At 33.2% G+C, this 17,938-nt stretch overlaps 2 protein-coding genes across 2 annotated transcripts in view; both read right to left on the reverse strand.

Moving 5' to 3' along the window:
* Nucleotides 1–3,053: 3,053 nt before the first annotated feature.
* LOC128993007 (gastrula zinc finger protein XlCGF49.1-like) overlaps nucleotides 3,054–17,938 on the reverse strand; it is a gene marked incomplete at its 3' end in the record, with an annotated part of 52,623 nt that continues 37,738 nt past the window's right edge. Inside the window, exons 6-8 of the mRNA XM_054416758.1 lie at nucleotides 14,785–14,861; nucleotides 3,702–4,377; nucleotides 3,054–3,113 (exon numbers count right to left, since the gene is read on the reverse strand). Coding sequence (XP_054272733.1) covers nucleotides 3,054–3,113; nucleotides 3,702–4,205 — 564 coding nt within the window. The remainder of the gene's footprint in view (nucleotides 3,114–3,701; nucleotides 4,378–14,784; nucleotides 14,862–17,938) is intronic.
* LOC128993008 (gastrula zinc finger protein XlCGF8.2DB-like) lies at nucleotides 8,298–9,120 on the reverse strand. The gene has a single exon (XM_054416759.1). The coding sequence runs from the start codon at nucleotides 9,111–9,113 to the stop codon at nucleotides 8,298–8,300; it is 816 nt and encodes a 271-aa protein (XP_054272734.1). The 5' UTR covers nucleotides 9,114–9,120.

The following is a 17,938-nucleotide window of genomic DNA, read 5'->3' on the forward strand; positions in this document are numbered from 1 at the left end:
GTGCAATGCTCTCAAAGCAGGCAAGTCTTTAAAAAGCTACATCTATGGATCCATGCAGGATTATTTCTGAATAGACTGCAAAATCTGGCCAAGATTAAGAAAATGTCAATCGGTTTAGGTTCAAGGTCGGGTTCAACCAGAACTGTGTGTTCACCAGATTACATTAGCAGGCAAACACAGAAAAAAATACCGATACAAAGTATATGTATGTAATCATATACAATAGACCACCATAATGGTCTATTCTCTGTGATGTAATGTCCACATCTTTAACAATGAAACTTGTTATAGATGTTGATAGTTGTAAGCAAAACTGATAAGTTAAATTTATGAAATAGTTGTATTTTGTATTATATTTATAAACATTTTATTTATCTATAGCTTTATTAAAATAGATTTAATTGAAATCACTTCAGACAAATAGAAATCCGCTTAGTCGTCAGGTTTGCTGCGGCGGGGGTTTTTAGCGAATTTCCCTATAGGGAAGTAGCTATTACCGTAGGTCTCATGGTAAGACCTAAGCCCGGGACCGATTTACTTTTTCATTTTGATGTCCCCAGAGGCCAAAAACACCATTCGTTCAAATTTTTATATATCTATATATAGAGATATATATATATATATATATATATATATATATGTGTGTCCATCCGCACGATAACTTGAGTAATTTTTGTCCGATTTTGATAAAATTTGGTTTGAAGTTGTAAGGCGGGATAAACTTGAATGAGTTCGCGAACCAGCATGATCGGACTATGGGAACGGGGGTTTATGGGGGGTTTTATGGGGTAAAAATAGGTTTTTCCCATTTTTGCCCCTAAAAACACAAAATTTCACAATTTCTTTTTAAACCATTTTGTAGAGCTTAAAAAAACAAATAATTTAGTATATTGAAGCGTTATTATGCGCCTAATTGTTACGGAGAAAATTCAAAAAAATTGTAATTTTAAAATTCCCATGTTATTCTTATGGAGAATAAGTCGACTGTTGCAGTTTGCTTGTTTATGAACATATTTTGATCGATTTTGGATAATACTTTTATTTCTTACTAAACTATTATCATTTCATAAAAAAAATCTTTTTTACCCTCCCTGTTGCAGCAAACCTAAGGTACTTGTTAAACTAATTCTATTTAAATAGGAAATAAATGTGCTATTTTTATGGAGGCATTTTAGTGTAAATCCAATCAGGTCAATGGAAATTCGCTTAGTCTGCAGGTTTGCTGCGGCGGGGGTATTTTTTACTTTAATGTCCGTTTTGGTTCAAATTTGCGGCATTGTATTTTACTAACAAAGACCTTCAATTTGATTGTGCATATAAACCTAATGTTACATTTAAGAGTTTCTTTTGACTCCTGTCGGGCCCCATCCCCCGAGGAGGTAGCACATCACTGAATAATGTGTCAAAATAATTTCAGTGCCCAGTAACTGTGTACCTAGTTTTGAAGCTCCACCTTTATTACTTTTTGAAATATTTAACTGTCCTAGGACTTTTTTCAACCTGTATAATACCATAGACAAATAGAATAAATATAGACTGTCAAAGGAAGGTTCCGGCGCCCACCGCTAGGTTTGCCGTGTAGTTACGGCGCACACCGCTGCAGGCGAGGAGCGCAGGAGTCGTATGTGACCAGCTGACGCTGCAGCAGTGTGCGCCGTAACTACACGGCAAACCTAGCGGTGGACGCCAGAACTTATGCTAACCGCAGCACAGCTGACAGTCTATATTAATTCTATTTGTCTATGATAATAGTTTTTAGAAAATAAGTTTAAAATTTTAAAAAGTCTAGCAGCCGACGCTGACATTCTACACTAGCTTTTGGTATAAAAACATTCGCTTAACGTAACAGCTGTAAACATTAAGCATGTGTGACACAAATTCAGCATTTATTTAAGACATGCATAGGATTGACTTATTCATACTATATGTAATGCTATACTCATTGATACGTTTATTTATTGGGTTAGGTAAGAGGATGACAGACTATTTAAATATGCATGGTAGATGTTCTAATTTATTTTTTATAGCAGTCTTTAAAATTTTAAGTTTGTTATAGTGCAGTATAATTTCTTTGAACTAACGGCTGGTTGAATATAAAAATATTCTTTAGATCTATCAGGTTAGTTTATTATTCTCTGATTTTGCCATTGATTATAGAAAATAAGTAAGATTCTATACCCACTGATGTATACAAATTGAGACTCTGGAGTGGTAATGAATAAGACCAAAATTAGATTGCAAAGAATGAATACATATATATATATTTGTAAATAAAGGACATTTGTATAAGGATTTCCAACATGTAGATCAATTATGAGGAGGCTCATTGCTATATATTAATACATGTCTGTTATAAAGGCATGTTGATACAAAGCATTTTCCACATGAAGTGCACTCGTAAGGTTTCTTTTCTGTATGAATTGAATTGTAAATGTACGTGACTTCAAATTGTTTTTGCGTTTAAAGGATTTTCCGCATGTTGTGCACTTATAAGGTTTCTCTTCTGTATGAATTGACAATGTATGTACCTTCTAACTGTTTTGCAGTTAAAGAATTTTTCACATTTAGAGCACTTGTACTTTGTATTGCACTTGTACTTTGTATTGCACTTGTATTTTGTTGTTGTTGTCTCTCTTCTGTATGAACCAATGTGTGTTCCATCAAATTGCTTATACATTCAAAATTCCCTCATATGTCTTTCATTAATGAGGACTCTCTTCTGTATGAACCGACAATATATGCGACTTCAAAATGAATTTGTATACAAACGATTTTCCACATGTTGTACACTTATTAGGTTTCTCTTCTGTATGAATTGACCATGTATGTAACTTCAAATGGTTTTTGCGTTTAAAGGATTTTTCACATGTTGTGCACTTATAAGGTCTCTCTTCTGTATGAATTGACAATATATGTACCTTCAAACCGTTTTTGAGTTTAAAGGATTTTCCACATGTTGTGCACTTATAAGGTTTCTCTTCTGTATGAATTGACAATATATGTACCTTCAAACCGTGTTTGTGTTTAAAGGATTTTCCACATGTTGTGCACTTATAAGGTTTCTCTTCTGTATGAATTGACAATGTATGTAACTTCAAATGGTTTTTGCGTTTAAAGGATTTTCCACATGTTGTGCACTTATAAGGTTTCTCTTCTGTATGAATTGACAATGTATGTACCTTCAAACCGTTTTTGAGTTTAAAGGATTTTCCACATGTTGTGCACTTATAAGGTTTCTCTTCTGTATGAATTGACAATGTATGTAACTTCAAATGGTTTTTGCGTTTAAAGGATTTTCCACATGTTGTGCACTTATAAGGTTTCTCTTCTGTATGAATTGACAATGTATGTAACTTCAAACCGTGTTTGTGTTTAAAGGATTTTCCACATGTTGTACACTTATAAGGTTTCTCTTCTGTATGAATTGACAATATATGTACCTTCAAACCGTGTTTGTGTTTAAAGGATTTTCCACATGTTGTGCACTTATAAGGTTTCTCTTCTGTATGAATTGACAATGTATGTAACTTCAAATGGTTTTTGCGTTTAAAGGATTTTTCACATGTTGTGCACTTATAAGGTCTCTCTTCTGTATGAATTGACAATATATGTAATTTCAAACCGTGTTTGTGTTTAAAGGATTTTCCACATGTTGTGCACTTATAAGGTTTCTCTTCTGTATGAATTGACAATGTATGTACCTTCAAACCGTGTTTGTGTTTAAAGGATTTTCCACATGTTGTACACTTATAAGGTTTCTCTTCTGTATGAATTGACAATGTATGTGACTTCAAATTGTATTTACTTGAAAAGGATTTTCCACATGAGTTGCACTTATGAGGACGCACATTGCTATGTATTAATACATGTCTGTTATAAATGAGTGTTGATGGAAAGGATTTTCCACATTTAGTACACTTATAAGGTTTCTCTTCTGTATGAACTGACAACGTATGTGACATCAAATGTTGTTTGTATGAAAATGATTTTCCACAGGTAGTGCACTTATAAGGTTTCTTCCCTGTGTGTGTCAACAAATGACTCTTTACCTTATAATGGGTGGTAAAGGTTTTGTCACACATCAAACATTTAAAAGGGCGCTCGCCTGTGTGATACAATATATGAACTTTCATTCTTAACTGAGTTAAAAAGTTTTCCCCACATATTGGACACTTAAGCAGAGGCTTTTTAGTGTGTTTTAACATTTGTAATTTTCCAATTTCTGTCTTTGTGAAACTTATTAGATAATCTTATAATACCATAATAATCAGAAGGGTCGACGAATCAATAAGCCTTGTACCTTTATCTATTAATCTTTTTTGTAGGACTTGTTAAATGATGCAGTTGAACAAATACTGGGCTTATCTAGCAACACATCTGAAAAATATCACACTTTATTAACACATTTATTTAGGTCTAATCATGATTAAACAATTTAAAAAAGTTTTACTATAGTTCAGCCGCTTAGAAAACGACCTGCGCGCTAATGCTAAACCTATGCTGGAGGAGGTCGCTTTTTAAGCGGCCGAACTATAGTTAAAGTACATCATATTGGTCTAACATAATGTTGGTGCAAAAAATGAAATGAAGAAACCAAGAACAAGTACATTTTTGGTGGTTTTTAAAACATTTTTAATACTTCACATCATCAAAAATTCAATTTTTTCACTATATTACGACGTTTTACAAACATTAATTAAGCTATGTATTGCTGTCCAACACCGAAATGCCACCTGTCTTCGTCATTTTGGGCAATACAAAGCGGGTCTTTGCAGGTCTGAAAATCAGCTGTTCCCTTTTAGCGAATTTCCCTATAGGGAAGTAGCTATTACCGTAGGTGGCACGGTAAGACCTAGGCCCGGGACAAATTTACTTTTTCAATTTGATGTCCCCAGAGGCCAAAAACACCATTCGTTCAAACTTTTATATGTGTATTTATATATATATATAGATTTATATATATACTAGCTGTGTACCCGTTCTACGCACGGGGATCTTATAATATTCAGTTGAAACCTTCTTATATAACGAACAGCAGTTGGTTTGCATATTTTAAGATATGCTGGCCAAACTATTATACATAGCTTCATTTTATGTTGTTTTTTGTTGTTCCGGATCGGTATGACAATCAATAAAAGGTTAAATTACCTCTGTGTCTGCCGGTCGATCCTATAACGGTAGGCTTACTTTTATTTTTACTATCTGATCTCGTTTGCATGGCTCAATCACGTCCTGGTTGAAGTTCGTTCGCTACGCTCACTCACCTGTATGTTGGAGCTCGTTCGCTGCGCTCACTTTCCTTCAGGTTAGCTCGTTCGCTACGCTCACTTGCCTTCAGGTTAGCTCGTTCGCTACGCTCACTCGCCTCCAGGTTGCAAATTAGCTGTTGTCATAAATGTAAAAGAAATAATAGTGCTAGTGCTGCACCCTGTTGGTAATCCTTGTAACTTTAATGCTATTGAACATCACAGAACAGAACCAACTTGTTTAATTGAAACAGCTGTTAAGATTCAATAATTTCATTTCTCATAAGGTTAACATGGGCTTCCAGAAATTCCACGTCAAAAATCGACAAAAACTTGATTTTCAAGGGTTTACTGTTAAATATCTAACTGTCTCATATTCGATGAAATACGTCTAAAACCATCTCATATATGTATAGTATTTGGAAAATAAGTTTCAGGCGGGACAGTGCTATAGTTATTGAGGAGTAGTTGTAATAAAGTGCGTATTTTAGCGTTACCAAGAGAATGACAGATAGACAGACAGACAGACAGACAGACAGACAGACAGAAATTGAGATAAGGTTTGATTCGGTTTCTCTGACCTATGAAATGTAAAAATAACCAAAAAGTTCATTATTCTAAGCAATGTACAGACAAAACTCTAATTTTATTTATATAGATATACGTCCGTGAACGCGATAACTTGAGTAATTTTTGTCCGATTTTGATGAAATTTGGTTTAAAGGTGTAAGGTGGGATAAACTTGAATGAATTCGCGAACCAGCATGATCGGACCATGGGAACGGGGTTTTACAGGGTTTTATGGGGTAAAAATTGGTTTTTCTAATTTTTGACCCTCACAACACAAAATTTCTCTCTAGACCTTTTTAAAGAGCTTAAAAAAACAAATAATTTAGTATATTGAAATGTTTTTGTACGGTTATCGGTAACGGAGAAAATTCAAAAAATTATATATTTAAAATTCCCATGTTATTCTTATGGAGAATATTGTAAAATGTTGTAGTTTGCTTGTTTATGGAAATATTTTGATCAAACTTGGCTAATTTATTTATTTTATACTAAGCTATTAATATTTTAGTAAAAAATACACTTTATTAGTTTCCTTGTAGCAGCATACCTAGGTACTCGTTAAACCTAATGTTATTTAAATAGGTTTAATTGAAAATCAATTCAGACAAATGGAAATTTGCTTAGTTGGCAGGTTTGCTGCGGCGGGGGTATTTTACTTAAAAGATTAATCCATATATTAATACGCAAGCAGTTTTCTTTTCACAGCCATAACTGGATAACAGCTACAATTATTATTAAGTTTTCGGATAAATTATGCAGTTTAAAAACTTTTTTATTCTCAAAATTTTTTTGATAAACCCACTCGTTTAGGAGTTACAGCCTATGAAAAACTGACTTCTGGTGTGACATCTTTACTAATGAAACTTGTTATAGATGTTGATAATTCTAAGTGAAACTAAACTGATAAGTTAAATTTATGAAATATTTTGTATTATATTTATATTTATAAACATTTTATTTATTTATAGCTTTATTAAAAACCATGTAAATAAATTAATTGAAATCAATTCAAGACAACTAGAAATTCGGTTAGTCGTCAGGTTTGCTGCAGCGGGGTTTTTTTTACTTTAATGTCCGTTTTAGTTCAAATTTGCGGCATTGTATTTTACTAACAAAGACCTTTAATTTGATTGTGCATATAAACCTATTGTTACATGTAAGAGTTTCTTCTGACTCCTGTTGGGCCATTGCACGAGGAGGTAGCACATCACAGAATAATGTGTTACAATAATTTCAATGCCCAGTAACTGAGTACCAAGTTTTCAAGCTCCACCTTTATTACTATTTGAAATATTTAACTGTCCCGGGACTTTTTATCTAACCTGTATAATACATGATATTGGTGAAGAAAATTTAGTTAATTTACATTTTATATGAAATATGATAACATATAGGATTTAGCATTGGTCTTACAATTGACTATTATTTATAAACAAAGTTTTGTGAGTCATTTCATGTCATTTGGCTTTTTATGATGACGTTCATTGATATAAATGAAAACATGTCTGTTATAATTGCTTTTAAATTCCTACTTATGAGGACTCATCAGTTGTGGAAATGAATAAGACCAAAATTAGATTGTCAAGAATGAATACATATATATTTGTAAAAAAATGACATTTGTATAAGGATTTCCAACGTGTAGATCACTTATGAGGACGCTCATTGCTATCTATGAATATATGTCTGTTATAAAGGAATGTTGATACAAAGGATTGTCCACATGAAGTGCACTCAAGGTTTCTCTTCTGTATGAATTGAACTGACAATGTACGTGACTTCAAATTGTTTTTGCTTTTAAAGGATTTTCCACATGTTGTGCACTTATAAGGTTTCTCTTCTGTATGAATTGACAATATATGTATCTTCTAACTGTTTTTGCAGTTTAAAGGATTTTTCACATTTAGAGCACTTGTACCTGTACTGATTCCAACAGTACCTCTCTTCTGTATGAACCAATGTATGTTCTATCAAATTGCTTATATATGTAAAAGACTTTCCGCATATGTGGTGCATTAATGAAGACTCTCTTCTGTATGAACCGACAATACATGCACCTTCAAATTGCATTTGTGTGCATAGGATTTTCCACATGTTGTGCACTTATAAGGTCTCTCTTCTGTATGAATTGACAATATATGTACCTTCTAACTGTTTTTTGCGGTTTAAAGGATTTTTCATAATTAGAGCACTTGTACCTGTACTGATTCCAACAGTACCTCTCTTCTGTATGAACCAATGTATGTTCTATCAAATTGCTTATATATGCAAAAGACTTTCCGCATATGTGGTGCATTAATGAAGACTCTCTTCTGTATGAACCGACAATACATGCGCCTTCAAATGGCATTTGTGTGCATAGGACTTTCCACATGTTGTGCACTTATAAGGTCTCTCTTCTGTATGAACGGACAATGTATGCGACTTCAACTTGTATTTGCATAAAAATGATTTTCCACATGTAGAACACTTGTGAGGACGCTAATTGCTATGTATTAATACATGTCTGTTATAAAGGAATGTTGATGCAAAGGATTTTCCACAAGTAGTGCACTTATAAGGTCTCTCTTTTGTATGAACTGACAATGTATGTGACTTTAAATAGTTTTTGCGTTTAAAGGATTTTCCACATGTTGTGCACTTATAAGGTCTCTCTTCTGTATGAACGGACAATGTATGCGACTTCAACTTGTATTTGCATAAAAATGATTTTCCACATGTAGAACACTTGTGAGGACGCTCATTGCTATGTATTAATACATGTCTGTTATAAAGGAATGTTGATGCAAAGGATTTTCCACAAGTAGTGCACTTATAAGGTCTCTCTTTTGTATGAACTGACAATGTATGTGACTTTAAATAGTTTTTGCATTTAAAGGATTTTCCACATGTTGTGCACTTATAAGGTCTCTCTTCTGTATGAATTGACAATATATGTACCTTCAAACCGTATTTGCGGTTATAGGATTTTCCACATGTTGTACACTTATAAGGTTTCTCTTCTGTATGAACTGACAACGTATGTGACATCAAATGATGTTTGTATGAAAATGATTTTCCACAGGTAGTGCACTTATAAGGTTTATTCCCTGTGTGTGTCAACACATGACTCTTTGCATTATGTTTCTGGGTAAAGGTTTTGTCACACATCAAACATTTAAAGGGGCGCTCGCCTGTGTGATACAATATATGAACCTTCATTGCTAACTGAGTTAAAAAAGTTTTCCCACATATTGGACACTTAAGCACAGGCTTTTTAGTGTGTTTTAGCATTGGTAAGTTTCCTATTTCTGTCATTGTGAAACTTATTAGATAATCTTAATACCATAATAATCAGAAGGGTCGACAAATCAATAAGCCTTGTACCCTTATCTATTAATCTTTTTTGTAGGACTTGTTAAATGAAGCAGTTGAACGAATACTGGGTTTATCTAGCAACACATCTGAAAAATATCACACTTTATTAACACATTTATTTAGGTCTAATCATGATTAAACAATTTAAACAAAATTTTACTAGTTAAAGTACATCATATTGGTCTAACATAATGTTGGTGAAAAAAATGAAATGAAGAAACCAAGAATAAGTACTTTTTTGGTGGTTTTAAAAACACTTTCAATACTTCACATCATCAAAAATCAAATTTTTTCACTATATTACGAAGTTTTTGGCTTTTTTACAAACATTAATTGGCAGCTAAAAGCTATGTATTGCTGTCCAACGCCGAAATGCCACCTGTCTTCGTCATTTTGGGCAATACAAAGCAGGTCTTTGCAGGTCTGAAAATCAGCTGTTCCCTTTTTTACTTAAAAGATTAATCCATATATTAATACGCAAGCAGTTTTCTTTTCACAGCCATAACTGGATAACAGCTACAATTATTATTAAGTTTTGGGATGGAACATGCAGTTTAAAATTTTTTTTATTCTTGAAATTTTTTTGATAAACCCACTTGTATAGGAGTTACAGCCTATGAAAAACTGACTTCTGGTGTGACATCTTTACTAATGAAACTTGTTATAGATGTTGATAGTTCTAAGCGAAACTAAACTGATAAGTTAAATTTATGAAATAGTTGTATTTTGTATTATATTTATAAACATTTTATTTATTTATAGCTTTATTAAAAACCATGAAAATAGATTTAATTGAAATCAATTCAAGACAACTAGAAATTCGGTTAGTCGTCAGGTTTGCTGTAGCGGGGTTTTTTTTACTTTAAAGCCCAGTAACTGAGTACCAAGTTTTGAAGCTCCACCTTTATTACTTTTGGAAATATTTAACTGACCCGGGACTTTTGATCTAACCTGTATAATACATGATATTGGTGAATAAAATTTAGTTAATTTACATTTTATATTAAATATAACATATAGGATTTAGCATTGGTCTTACAATTGACTATTATTTATAAACAAAGTTTTGTGAGTCATTTCATGTCATTTGGCTTTTTATGATGACGTTCATTGATATAAATGAAAACATGTCTGTTATAATTGCTTTTAAATTCCTACTTATGAGGACTCATCAGTTGTGGAAATGAATAAGACCAAAATTAGATTGTCAAGAATGAATACATATATATTTGTAAAAAAAGGACATTTGTATAAGGATTTCCGTGTAGATCACTTATGAGGACGCTCATTGCTATGTATGAATATATGTCTGTTATAAAGGAATGTTGATACAAAGGATTGTCCACATGAAGTGCACTCAAGGTTTCTCTTCTGTATGAATTGAACTGACAATGTACGTGACTTCAAATTGTTTTTGCTTTTAAAGGATTTTCCACATGTTGTGCACTTATAAGGTTTCTCTTCTGTATGAATTGACAATATATGTAACTTCTAACTGTTTTTGCGGTTTAAAGGATTTTTCATAATTAGAGCACTTGTACCTGTACTGATTCCAACAGTACCTCTCTTCTGTATGAACCAATGTATGTTCTATCAAATTGCTTATATATGCAAAAGACTTTCCGCATATGTGGTGCATTAATGAAGACTCTCTTCTGTATGAACCGACAATACATGCGCCTTCAAATTGCATTTGTGTGCATAGGATTTTCCACATGTTGTGCACTTATAAGGTCTCTCTTCTGTATGAATTGACAATATATGTACCTTCTAACTGTTTTTTTGCGGTTTAAAGGATTTTTCATAATTAGAGCACTTGTACCTGTACTGATTCCAACAGTACCTCTCTTCTGTATGAACCAATGTATGTTCTATCAAATTGCTTATATATGCAAAAGACTTTCCGCATATGTGGTGCATTAATGAAGACTCTCTTCTGTATGAACCGACAATACATGCGCCTTCAAATGGCATTTGTGTGCATAGGACTTTCCACATGTTGTGCACTTATAAGGTCTCTCTTCTGTATGAACGGACAATGTATGCGACTTCAACTTGTATTTGCATAAAAATGATTTTCCACATGTAGAACACTTGTGAGGACGCTAATTGCTATGTATTAATACATGTCTGTTATAAAGGAATGTTGATGCAAAGGATTTTCCACAAGTAGTGCACTTATAAGGTCTCTCTTTTGTATGAACTGACAATGTATGTGACTTTAAATAGTTTTTGCGTTTAAAGGATTTTCCACATGTTGTGCACTTATAAGGTCTCTCTTCTGTATGAACGGACAATGTATGCGACTTCAACTTGTATTTGCATAAAAATGATTTTCCACATGTAGAACACTTGTGAGGACGCTCATTGCTATGTATTAATACATGTCTGTTATAAAGGAATGTTGATGCAAAGGATTTTCCACAAGTAGTGCACTTATAAGGTCTCTCTTTTGTATGAACTGACAATGTATGTGACTTTAAATAGTTTTTGCATTTAAAGGATTTTCCACATGTTGTGCACTTATAAGGTCTCTCTTCTGTATGAATTGACAATATATGTACCTTCAAACCGTATTTGCGGTTATAGGATTTTCCACATGTTGTACACTTATAAGGTTTCTCTTCTGTATGAACTGACAACGTATGTGACATCAAATGATGTTTGTATGAAAATGATTTTCCACAGGTAGTGCACTTATAAGGTTTATTCCCTGTGTGTGTCAACACATGACTCTTTGCATTATGTTTCTGGGTAAAGGTTTTGTCACACATCAAACATTTAAAGGGGCGCTCGCCTGTGTGATACAATATATGAACCTTCATTGCTAACTGAGTTAAAAAAGTTTTCCCACATATTGGACACTTAAGCACAGGCTTTTTAGTGTGTTTTAGCATTGGTAAGTTTCCTATTTCTGTCATTGTGAAACTTATTAGATAATCTTAATACCATAATAATCAGAAGGGTCGACAAATCAATAAGCCTTGTACCCTTATCTATTAATCTTTTTTGTAGGACTTGTTAAATGAAGCAGTTGAACGAATACTGGGTTTATCTAGCAACACATCTGAAAAATATCACACTTTATTAACACATTTATTTAGGTCTAATCATGATTAAACAATTTAAACAAAATTTTACTAGTTAAAGTACATCATATTGGTCTAACATAATGTTGGTGAAAAAAATGAAATGAAGAAACCAAGAATAAGTACTTTTTTGGTGGTTTTAAAAACACTTTCAATACTTCACATCATCAAAAATCAAATTTTTTCACTATATTACGAAGTTTTTGGCTTTTTTACAAACATTAATTGGCAGCTAAAAGCTATGTATTGCTGTCCAACGCCGAAATGCCACCTGTCTTCGTCATTTTGGGCAATACAAAGCAGGTCTTTGCAGGTCTGAAAATCAGCTGTTCCCTTTTTTACTTAAAAGATTAATCCATATATTAATACGCAAGCAGTTTTCTTTTCACAGCCATAACTGGATAACAGCTACAATTATTATTAAGTTTTGGGATGGAACATGCAGTTTAAAATTTTTTTTATTCTTGAAATTTTTTTGATAAACCCACTCGTATAGGAGTTACAGCCTATGAAAAACTGACTTCTGGTGTGACATCTTTACTAATGAAACTTGTTATAGATGTTGATAGTTCTAAGCGAAACTAAACTGATAAGTTAAATTTATGAAATAGTTGTATTTTGTATTATATTTATAAACATTTTATTTATTTATAGCTTTATTAAAAACCATGAAAATATATTTAATTGAAATCAATTCAAGACAACTAGAAATTCGGTTAGTCGTCAGGTTTGCTGTGGCGGGGTTTTTTTTACTTTAAAGCCCAGTAACTGAGTACCAAGTTTTGAAGCTCCACCTTTATTACTTTTGGAAATATTTAACTGACCCGGGACTTTTGATCTAACCTGTATAATACATGATATTGGTGAATAAAATTTAGTTAATTTACATTTTATATTAAATATAACATATAGGATTTAGCATTGGTCTTACAATTGACTATTATTTATAAACAAAGTTTTGTGAGTCATTTCATGTCATTTGGCTTTTTATGATGACGTTCATTGATATAAATGAAAACATGTCTGTTATAATTGCTTTTAAATTCCTACTTATGAGGACTCATCAGTTGTGGAAATGAATAAGACCAAAATTAGATTGTCAAGAATGAATACATATATATTTGTAAAAAAAGCACATTTGTGTAAGGATTTCCAACGTGCAGATCACTTATGAGGACGCTCATTGCTATGTATGAATATATGTCTGTTATAAAGGAATGTTGATACAAAGGATTTTCCACATGAAATGCACTCAAGGTTTCTCTTCTGTATGAATTGAATTGACAATGTACGTGACTTCAAATTGTTTTTGCTTTTAAAGGATTTTTCACTTGTTGTGCACTTATAAGGTTTCTCTTCTGTATGAATTGACAATATATGTATCTTCTAACTGTTTTTGCAGTTTAAAGGATTTTTCACATTTAGAGCACTTGTACCTGTACTGATTCCAACAGTACCTCTCTTCTGTATGAACCAATGTATGTTCTATCAAATTGCTTATATATGTAAAAGACTTTCCGCATATGTGGTGCATTAATGAAGACTCTCTTCTGTATGAACCGACAATACATGCGCCTTCAAATGGCATTTGTGTGCATAGGATTTTCCACATGTTGTGCACTTATAAGGTCTCTCTTCTGTATGAATTGACAATATATGTACCTTCAAATGGTTTTTGCGTTTAAAGGATTTTCCACATGTTGGGCACTTAAAAGGTTTCTCTTCTGTATGAATTGACAATATATGTATCTTCAAACCGTATTTGCGTTTAAAGGATTTGCCACATGTTGTGCACTGAAAAGGTTTCTCTTCTGTATGAATTGTCAATTTATGTAAATTCAAACCTTTTTTGCATTTAAAGGATTTACCACATGTTGTGCACTTATAATGTCTCTCTTCTGTATGAACGGACAATGTATGCGACTTCAATTTGTATTTGCATAAAAATGATTTTCCACATGTAGAACACTTGTGAGGACGCTCATTGCTATGTATTAATACATGTCTGTTATAAAGGAATGTTGATGCAAAGGATTTTCCACATGTGGTGCACTTATAAGGTCTCTCTTTTGTATGAATTGACAATGTATGTTTCTTCAAACTGCATTTGTGTGCAAAGGATTTTCCACATGTAGTGCACTTATAAGATATCTCTTCTGTATGAACGGACAATGTATGTGATTTTAAAATGTTTTTGCAGTTAAAGGATTTTCCACATGTTGTACACTTATAAGGTTTCCTCCCTGTGTGTGTCAACACATGACTCATTACCTTAGATTTTTGGGTAAAGGTTTTGTCACATATCAAACATTTAAAGGGGCGCTCGCCCGTGTGATACAATATATGACGCTTCATTCCTAACTGAGTTAAAAAATATTTCCCACATATTGGACACTTAAGCAGAGGCTTTTTAGTGTGTTTTAACATTGGTAAGTTTCCAATTTCTGTCTTTGTGAAACTTATTAGATAAGCTTAAAGTACCATAATAATCAGAAGGGTCGACTAATCAATAAGCCTTGTACCTTTATTTATAAATCTTTTCTGTAGGACTTGTTAAATGATGCAGTTGAACGAATACTGGGCTTATCTAGCAACACATCTGAAAAATATCACACATTATTAACACATTTATTTAGGTCAAATAATGATTAAACAATTTAAAACAATTTTTACTAGTTCAAGTACATCATATTGGTCTAACATAATGTTGGTGCAAAAAATGAAATAAAGAAACCAAGAATAAGTAAGTTACATGTTTGGTGGTTTTTAAAACACTTTCAATACTTCACATCATCAAAAATCAATTTTTTCCACCATATTACGATGTTTTTGGCCGTTTTACAAACATTAATTGGAGGCTAAAAGCTTTGTATTGCTGTCCAGGGCCGAAATGCCACCTGTCGTCGTCATTTTGGGCCAAGCAGGTTTTTGCAGCCCTAGGTCCGAAAATCAGCTGTTCGCTTTTTTACTTAAAAGATCAATCCATATATTAATACGCAAGCAGTTTTCTTTTCACAGCCATAACTGGATAACAGCTTGACGTGTTTTAACGTTTGAGGTGTCAAATTAAAGGTATTTTCACGTAGATGTGCAAATACGTCTCAGAATATTAAGAAAGGGCACTTAAGTACTAACAGTTAAGGGCTTAAGTATGGGAACAGCGCCGCTATCTGTTGACATTAGATTAAACTCAATTCCCTTTGTTTACAACTAAACATATGGACGTAGTTTGAAATAGTTTTTAAAGTTAACCACAGACTGCAGGACTTATTACTTCCAGAGCAAAGCCGGAATTTATATTTTTATTTTAACATCTGTTAAATAAGTCTGATTCATAAAATAGTTTCCTAGCAAGATAATAAATTGTTGGTAATATAGTTGAATTTATTTACTTTACATCGTACATTTTTTGATTGTTTTTTGCGCTCTTTCAAAAAGTGTTGATAAATATAAATGAATTTGGACATTTTAAAAATAAAATAACCTCACGCAGCAAATCTGCAGACCAAGCGAATTTCCATTTGAAGCCAGATTAATTTTCACTTTTAAGGTGTACACACACCGGAGCGGTACGGTGGAGCATTAGCGGTGCGATATTCGCACAGTGATTTAGTCAAATGGAAGTAAATGCAAGCCGCTACAATGGAGCGGTAGCGGTATACCGCCTGTACCACCGCTCCACTGAGATGCAGCATGTTCCATTTCTCTGCCCAGCGTTGCCAGTGCAACGAGCCTAGCATTTGTGTTTCTTGTCTTTTATAAGTTTAAGCATCAATGTATGGTCTTCGCCATGCTCAAATTGCCTTTTGTTCATGTCATATACCAACTCCCTATTTCCGCGATCGTTGTCTTCAGTTACAGCAAACAATAGCAAAATGTCTTCCTTGTCGTCTGATGTACACATATTTCTATCTAACAACACACTGAACATGTTGACTGCACACTCATCAATGAGGACAGAAAATCACTGTACTCAGCTGTCATCGCTGCGGTGCGGAATCTGTCCGGGGTGAACAACCCAGCTATACCGCCGCGGTGATGATAGTGGGGGGGATGAAAAATTGTGCCTATACCGCCACCACTCCGGTATGTGCAAGCATTAATTTATTTAAATAACACTAGGTTCAATGAGTACCTAGGTATGCTGCTGCTACAGGGAGTAAAGTGTAGTAAAATGTGTTTTTTAGAAAAACATCAATAATAGCGTAGTATAAAATAAATAATGTTTCCATATAATATATCCATAAACAATCAAACCACAACAATTTCCTTATTCTCCATAAGAATATCATGGGAATTTTAAATTTAAAACTTTTAGAATAGCCAATAACCGTAGGCCTACAGAAACACTTCATTATAAGATCTTTTTACAAGCTCTTCAAAATGTTTTAGAAAGAAATGGATAAATGGGACAAATTGTTTCTGTGATAAAAGGTTACCTCTCCCCCCTTTATGCACAGTGGTGGAGGTTTTTGCCATCCCACTAAAAAAATTGGCTGCAAAATTCTCAAGCGATCCCTACTCACTGCCACCACTCGTTTTTAGCGAAGGGAATAAGCTATTACTGTAAGTCTCATGGTAAGTCCTAGACCCGGGAACGATTTACTTTTTCGTTTTGAGGTACCCAGAGGCCAAAAACACCCTTCAAAATCATATTTATATGTCCGTTAGCATGATAACTCGAGAAAAAATGATTCGATTTTAATGAAATTTGGTACGAAACCTTTGTTTATTCTAAGAGTTCGCAAACCAGCATGATCGGACTAATGGAACAGGTGTTTATGGGGTAAAAATTGGTTTTCCCATTTTTTACTCTAAAAATATAAAATTTCACAATTTCTTTACAAACCATTAGGTACCGTAGCTTGAAAAAAGAAATAACTTTGCTTATTGAAGCGTGGTTGTATGCCTAACAGTTACGGAGATGATTCAAAACAATTTTAATTTAAAATGTCCATGTTATTCTTATGGAGAATTAAAATAATGTTGTAGTTTTCCTCGTTTATGGATATACTAGCTTTTACCCGGCGCGCGTTGCTGCGCTTAACAACTATTATTTTAAATAGTAATGTTTTCTTTATGATGAATAATAAAAGTGTATACAACAAAATAATATAGAATATTTTACTTAATTGCCAATGGATAAAAAGTGTTTTTTGTTTTTTCATTAGGTGTATAAATATATAATTTTTTAGGCGTACCTACCACCACGTGAGCACACAACATACAGCTGTCTGTGTGAAAAGCATGCATTTTCTAAATTTAAACCGACGGATAGTCAGAGATTGCCCTAGTGCCTTATAATGGTCATTGCAAAAGCAAGACACAAAGGATATTGTAGTTGCTTAAATTCAGAGGGTAACCTACAAAACAGTTTATGAAAGTAAACATCTGCTTTACTGCTTTTGAATTTTATTTATTTGTAACCATTGTACAAAAGTCTGACACTGGCCCACTTAAAACCCTCTGGGACGGATCCCTTTTAAACAGATCTGCACCAAACTTCACACAAACCATCCTTGAAAGATGCTTAATAATGCCTGAAAGTTTCATTATAATCTGTCGAGTGGTTTCGGAGTCCATAACGTATATACATATATATATATAGTACTCTTTTATAGATATAGTTTTTAGTCAGATTTAAATATAACTTATTTTTCTTACAAAACCATTATT

Source organism: Macrosteles quadrilineatus, unplaced genomic scaffold, assembly GCF_028750875.1.
Source record: "Macrosteles quadrilineatus isolate MER2022 unplaced genomic scaffold, UCM_ALF_1.0 Scaffold_4__1_contigs__length_99947679, whole genome shotgun sequence".
NCBI lineage: Eukaryota > Metazoa > Arthropoda > Insecta > Hemiptera > Cicadellidae > Macrosteles > Macrosteles quadrilineatus.

Coding starts and splice junctions, on each gene's coding strand:
- LOC128993008 (XM_054416759.1), bottom strand. CDS start 9,113: ATGACAGAAATAGGAAACTTACCAATGCTAAAACACACTAAAAAGCCT.